General features: G+C 41.1%; 1 protein-coding gene across 1 annotated transcript; it reads right to left on the bottom strand.

Moving 5' to 3' along the window:
- Positions 1-329: 329 nt before the first annotated feature.
- l2hgdh (L-2-hydroxyglutarate dehydrogenase) lies at positions 330-6,672 on the bottom strand. The gene is made up of 10 exons (XM_029493402.1): positions 6,581-6,672; positions 5,360-5,475; positions 4,122-4,273; positions 3,314-3,445; positions 3,071-3,233; positions 2,940-2,974; positions 2,691-2,858; positions 2,048-2,205; positions 1,778-1,909; positions 330-1,597 (listed from the first exon to the last, which is right to left on the bottom strand). Exons 1-10 carry the CDS (start codon positions 6,670-6,672, stop codon positions 1,402-1,404), a joined length of 1,344 nt encoding a protein of 447 aa, XP_029349262.1. The 3' UTR covers positions 330-1,401.
- Positions 6,673-6,799: the final 127 nt, after the last annotated feature.

Genomic DNA, 6,799 nt, shown 5'->3' with positions numbered 1-6,799 from the left:
AAAATTTTTTTTAAGCATTACACGACCAAAATCGTGAACATTTGATTTTTATTTACTTATTAATGTTAATTTAGTAATATTTTCGACTTTGTGTTGGAGCTCAGTGTCTTTGTTGCTGTGATTCCGCCTCCTTGTGGACAAACTGGACAAATGCGAATAAGAAGAATAAGAAAGGCTGAGATTAAAGTCAAATCTCCAGCTTCTCATATGAAAACTGTCTGAACACAATAAAGTTTAAGTTAAAGTTTATTTTCTTTCTCAGCGTCACTGCACGTCAGAAGTAGCTCATCTCGTACAAAAAAAAAAAAAAAAAAACATTTTGATTGATGCAGATTTTTTTATTTTACAAATTATGGCACACACCACAAACATTGGTACATTTGCCATTCATATATGTGGTAAAAAAATACAACATTCATTCGTCCATAAGTTCATTGAAGTAGCAGAAAGGAACATAAGTTGGACAGTTTTAGCACCACCTGAAAAGCCTCTGAAACCACAAAAAGGGCAGAACAAAATCAAAGAAGGCGTACAAACGTATGTATATTAAGGAAAAAAAGAGGGGAAAAACAGCCAGGTGTTCTCAGTTTCCTTTAATATAAATAGGACATAATTTCAAAATCATTTAAAAATCTAAATTACTTTGGAAGACAAAATGAAGGGAGTAAAATCCACCTTTCCTGGCAAATTATGCGTTCTCTAGTTCCAACTGTGTGTTACATAAACAGGTTCTTTCCAAATATTCAAACAATACCAAGTGTTGTTTGCAGTTTCATGGCAAAATCAGGGATCACTCATGAAATAATAATTATGAAGAGTTCGAGTATTTGTTATTTATCATGTCAAAAGAAGGATTAATTTAGCTTCTCTTAAGCTCAATAACAGAACAAATTTGCAGTAATTTGGTTGGAAACTCTTCATCAGTATAGAAGTCTATACAATAATAAACAGAAACAGTCTGACAAAACATAGCATGAACAAAAATATCAAAATAACAAAATTCCATACAATATTTTTCCTTTTAAAAACCTGTTTAAAACTGCCTCTGTCAAAAAAAGTTCACATTGAACACAATACGTTTTGTGCATTTCTCTATTCCCATTTAAATGTTTCAACCTGAAGTCATTGCTGCCAAAATCTTCTGTTGTACGCTTCACACTCTGACTGACAGTAATTCCTAATGTAGTCTGTGTTTTGGACAGATAAAAAAATTTGAGTTTTATTTTATTTTGACATGTGGTGAAGTAAACATTTTACACATCCTGAAACAGCGCTACTGAAATGGAAACAGTCTTAAAAATTGGATGAGGTCAAATGTGCCTCTTCTCTTCCTCTGTTAAGGCTAAAGGACGGGACATTTTCTCTTGGTCACCTTAAGCTGTTTTGTTGTTCCTGTTTCGTCTATAGTGAGAAACGGCTCTCCACCTCATCTGCCACCATCTCAGCGATGGCGAGGGAGGAGGTAGCCGCTGGCGAGGGAGCGTTACGCACATGGAGCACCCGACTGCCCAGGTCTCCAACCCCGCCATCGAATACAAAGTCATCCACGAGGTTTCCATCCCGGTCCAGGGCTTGAGCTCGAACTCCTGCAGGACCCCTGCAGAGAGTCACAGTAACACGTTTTAAGTACGTAACTGAGCTCAAGAACTTAATTTACAATTGAACTTATCAAGTCAAATAGAGCATAATTATTCCTAGCCATAGTTTAACATACTTAAGCAAAGCATGCCTGTATTTCTATATCTACGAATGCTAATGTTGAGTGTCATTTGTCTACCTGAGCACGTCGTTCAGTGTGATTTCAGGGATGTACTTCTGCAGGAGTTTAACCTGTGCACCAATGAAAATGCCTCTGTACATTTCACCTATCCCATATGAAATGTTCTTCATTACCAGCTTCTGAAGACCCCTGCAGCAGAAAAAAAGTGACTATATATTACTGCACCTGTGTTACAAGAGAAAATCTCGAGTTTGTTATAGTAATCACTATACTATAATAACACTACACAGTAAAGAAAATAAGAAGAGGCCAAATCGGATGTCGTACCTGAATGAAAGTGCATCTGCAAAGTCTCTGGCATTGAAGTCGTACAGTTTGTAACCCTCCCTCTTGAAAGCGAGGACTGCGTTAGGGCCGAGCCAAATGCTCCCATCCATCCGGGGGGTGAAGTGAACTCCAAGGAAAGGGAAACGCGGGTCAGGAACCTGTCAAAGTATTTCAGAAAAGAAAACACAAAAACGCAGCAGTGAGATGAAAGTCAAAATTAATTAGATCCTTTTACTTAAGGTAAGAGTGAAGCTATTTCCAAAGACAGAATAATAAATTCAAACTTTATTTTAAACACTTTATAAATCCTGATAGATGAAACTCACAGGTCTGACACTAAGTCACAGGTTTGGTTTGATGTATTCACAGGATTTCTAAAGGACATATTTAGGTTTCCACTAATAGCTGTCAGGAATCTGCCTCTTTCAGGGAGTGAAAGGTTGAAATATACAAGGAAATCCAACTTTCATAAAACGCAGCACCTGGGAGCTATTCCCAACAGCGTTAAGTGAAATATGATAATTTAAGCTCGACAATTTTCAACGCTGCTATGAGGAAGAGGAGATCATATAAAGCACCAAGCTATTAGGGAGATATATAAGATGGTTCATGTGAAATGCACAAGTGAAAAAGCAAGGCCTACTGGGTAGATATTTCCTTTGACCAGGTAGCGTTTCTCTGGCTTCAGGACCAGATAATCTCCTCTGAAGGGGACTATCCGTGGCTCCCGGCTGCATCCAGAGATCTGCGACAGGCGATCTGAGTACAGGCCTCCGCAGGTCAGGACATAACGGCACCGCACCTCGTTACCCTGAAAGAGCAATACAATGCAAAGAATGCAAACAACAGAGTACGATCTAAACACTGTGATGCTGTTGTATACACGTCTTACCTTTTTGTCCCTGATTGCAATTGGGTATTTCATCCCTGCAAAAAACAAAACAAAAAACCCACACACGTATAAACAGACTTAAAATAACTGCGTGTCTCATTTTAATTATAACTGTGCTGACAGATTGATACCTTCAGTGCTCCCAGCTGCACTCTCCTTGACCATGGAGATGTCATTGACCTCATATTCAGTTACCACCGTGCCACCTGCCTCCTTAAAGTCTGTTCCATACCTGAGGGCCACCATCCTCCAGTCCACAATGCCAGTGTAGGGTGAATCCAAGGCCATGACACCCTGAAAAGATGGCTCACCGTTAACCTTCTCAGCTATCTGTCCCTTTGTCTGAATGAAAATGTGGTTTCGAAGTGTCTTACTCTGCAGTACGGCTCTCGCTCTCGGATTCCCTTGGTGTCAACCATACTGAGGTCACGCACGTTGTTCTGCAGCCCGCGCTCGTACAGAGCCTTCAGTCTGGGTATCTCCTCCTGCTCCACGGCCACAATTAGCTGCCAGAGCAGAGATACAGTGATCAATTCACTCAATGGCACTTTGACAAGACAGCTAATTCTGGTATCAAATGCCTGCTCAGATTTTTTTTGTTTTTTAATTACTGTTTCTGATAGCTTTAATATATATATACAAAAATATATAGGAAAAACTGTTTTTACTATCAGAAGGAAAATAAATACAAACTTGTATGTCTGCACAATCTGGTCACGAGCTTAATTCAAACTAACGCTGTGTCTCAGACTTTCACACAGTTTCATTGTCTGTTAAGAGTTATTTATTGCTTTGGGTCCAGCAGGTAAACGGTTTAATTGCAGGCTATAATGCTCCTTTTATTCTCGGCTGGGTGAACTTGTTGCATGTCAAACACTCCACCTACTTCCATCTGTCTCTCTCTGCCCCCTTTTCTTGTCTTTTTCTAGACTGTTACTTATCAAATCTCCAAAAAACAAACAAACAAACAAAAAAAACTGTGAGAGTAAATTTAGTTTCTATTCAGTTGTGCTGAGTAAGAATGTGTTCATCAGTTTTTTTCCCAGTGACTGAATGCCATGATTGTTGTAATCTCAGTTTCAAAGTCACCTTGATCAAGGTGATCACCTGACCACTTTGTTTACATCAGCTTAAGTAAAGTTGGTGTGTTCCGTCTTATGTGTTAGAAGCACTGAGGCAGACCTTTCCACATCTGTTGTAAGGGAGTCCTTTCTTCTCGCAGTATTCGTAGGCTAAAGTGGCTCCTCGCACACACAGACGAGCCTTCAGCGACCCCGGTGTGTAGTAGATCCCGCTGTGAATGACTCCACTGTTGTGCCCACTCTGGTGCGCAGCTGGTGAGTGAGAAGACGACAAAAACAAGAGAGAAGTTTTTTTTTTATTTTTTTTTTATTTTTATTGTTGTTGTTTAATCAACACCCACAGACTAATGGAAGAAATACAGAGAATTTTATCTATTCGGAGAGTTAAATGAGAAAATCGGCATCGCTTTCCTGTTTACACAAGAAATATAATATTAAAGTGAACACCCAGAAGATGGAGGGTCACAAATCAAATTTAACCAGAGTCAGAGATGGTGGTTGTTTGTCTCTGTCACTCAGATGTCGTTTCATACAACATGCCATTTGTCAATAGTCAAGTCAAATATTAACCATTTGTCTGAACTTTTGCCGGAATTGCCGTATGAAGTCTTGAGTTCTGGCTAAAGAGTGTCTTTTGAGGTCACACTGAGTTTGACCTTTCAACACTAAAATCTAATCACTTCATCCATCCCTTGAACCTTTGAGCCAAATTTGAAGGGATTCCCCTCAGGACCTTTGACCACCAAAATCTAATCAGTTCATTCTTGAGTAGTGGTGAATTTTTGAGCAAAACTTCCACCAGGGGGCTACCGAGGTACCGTGTCCACAGTGATGAACATCCCAAATACAGTTTTCCTCTGGCTCTAGCTGTCAATGGTGTGGAAGCATAAAAACCACAGAGCTCCCATAGGAGACCGTCAAGATGTATTACATTAAATTAGGAAAGTTAGTGTCATAGTTTATTTTTTAAAATGCTTGCTGATTTCTTTCTGGTTATCAATAGAAAAAGCACTGATGCATTACGATGAGATTAAACGGAGGACTCTGATGTTTGATAGCGCTCAGTCAGAGGACCCTGCTGGAATCTAACCAAAGCAAATACAGGGTTATAATTCCTACGCTATTTATCCAATATCTCTGAGTTAAAGATGCAATGTGGCACTTCACTTCCTCACTGTATCAGATCCAATGTGCTGCAAAACAGATCCAGAGAACAGAGAGATAAATCTGCCACTCTTCAAACGAAGAGATGCAGATGAATCACTGCGACAGAAAATTTTTTTTTTCTCTTTGGATCATGTTCCGCTCTTTCACAACAATTATCAGACCTCCACCCACCGAGCTCTTTCTCCTTCTCCAGAAGGATGAAGCTGAGGGACGGGTGTCGCAGAATGAGCTCTCTGACTGTGGCCAATCCCACGATGCCGCCACCCACTACGGCCACATCACACGTGCTGAAAGACAGACAGGAGGCGACCGTTAAAGTTAAATGTGGTTACTGATAAACAGTTGGCTTCCCAGATAGGTAGAGGGTGAAATATCAGGTCCAACGTTCAGCTGGACATGGCTGGATGACATGACTGGTCACTTGTGGAACCTCTGAGCGTTACTGGGAGCAAACAATCACAAAACCTGGCTCTCTCACAAGCCTTTGCAAACCTTCAGTAATCCCCACTGTCTGTGATTTTGTGGGAGGGATTAATATCCAATTGCATCACAATCCACCACACAGTTCACATTAAAAAGCAAGTTCAAACAGCTATGGGAACAAAATGTTCAAAACACAGAACATTTGGACCAGTAAACATCTTGTTTTCGTTTGTGAGAATTGAAACCAGACTAAGTGCTCAACGCAGGGTGGGAAAATCACAGCTCCACGTATGCTAACTGGAAGCCAACCACCGTTTATGAGCACCAAAAGAGAGTTTGCTGAAAAGTTACAATCTTCCACGCAGACATTTTGCTTGAGGTGCTTTAATTTGTCTATTAGCATTCAGACAAGTAAAACAGGACTAGCTGAACTTGCAAAAACATGTTAACTCACCATGAACTACTACAAGAAAATGATACTTAGAATCTCTCGCTGGTATCGTTTAACCAAAGAGGAAGATTATGCAGTCAATGTATAGCGATAACTTAAGTTGTTTTTTAGTTTCCAGCTCCAGGCCCCTTGTGTCATGAATATTCTGCAGGGCTGACACCACAGACACACTGCAGACATCCTTTTGTGCACAAACCTGACTGACTGACGGACTCCAATGAGAGACACAGGTTTTTCTGTGAGTAACGTGTTTTCTGATGACTGCTGTTAAAACGTGCAGTGCAACACACTGTGTGTTCATGTGGCTGGAGTTGTGCAGGTAAAGTTATGCAGAGGATGTATTGTGTTGTGTTGTGTTGTGTTGTGTTGTTGCCCTTGGGAATTAAAAGCTGGTTGTTTCATACACCACCAGGTGCTCAGCTGATCCAGAGGGAGAGGAGTGAAAAGCAGGAAGGAACTTCTCAGCAGTCATCAGATCTGCCCTGTCTGCCATGTTGTCTGTCTCCTGTCAGTCTCACCTGTGCGGCCGTTTGCTCGTAGCGTCCTTCAGCAGTTTGGGCTTCGCCGCTCCGACAGCCTTAGCAGAGACCCCGCTCAGTATCCGGATCATTTCGGGAGGCTTTAACAAACACCTGACAGCCGGGTCTCTGTTGTTAGACTGCTCTGCAGACCTCCAGCAGCATGCCGTCCGAAGTTTTGCTGTTAGCTCATCATTCTGCTGCTCCGCCCCGCCGGCA

The sequence above is a fragment of the Echeneis naucrates genome, chromosome 22 (genome assembly GCF_900963305.1).
Source record: "Echeneis naucrates chromosome 22, fEcheNa1.1, whole genome shotgun sequence".
In the NCBI taxonomy this organism is placed as follows: Eukaryota; Metazoa; Chordata; class Actinopteri; order Carangiformes; family Echeneidae; genus Echeneis; species Echeneis naucrates.
The sequence above is the reverse complement of the archived record's forward strand: the minus strand, read 5'-3'. Positions and strand labels throughout refer to the sequence as shown.

Excerpts from the sequence above, each read along its gene's own strand:
- l2hgdh (XM_029493402.1), bottom strand. The coding sequence starts at position 6,672 with ATGATCCGGATACTGAGCGGGGTCTCTGCTAAGGCTGTCGGAGCGGCG. Across the intron at positions 1,910-2,047 it reads GCAGATGCACTTTCATTCAG|GGGTCTTCAGAAGCTGGTAA; the intron begins GTACGACATCCG and ends TTTCTGCTGCAG. Across the intron at positions 1,598-1,777 it reads ACACTGAACGACGTGCTCAG|GGGTCCTGCAGGAGTTCGAG; the intron begins GTAGACAAATGA and ends GACTCTCTGCAG.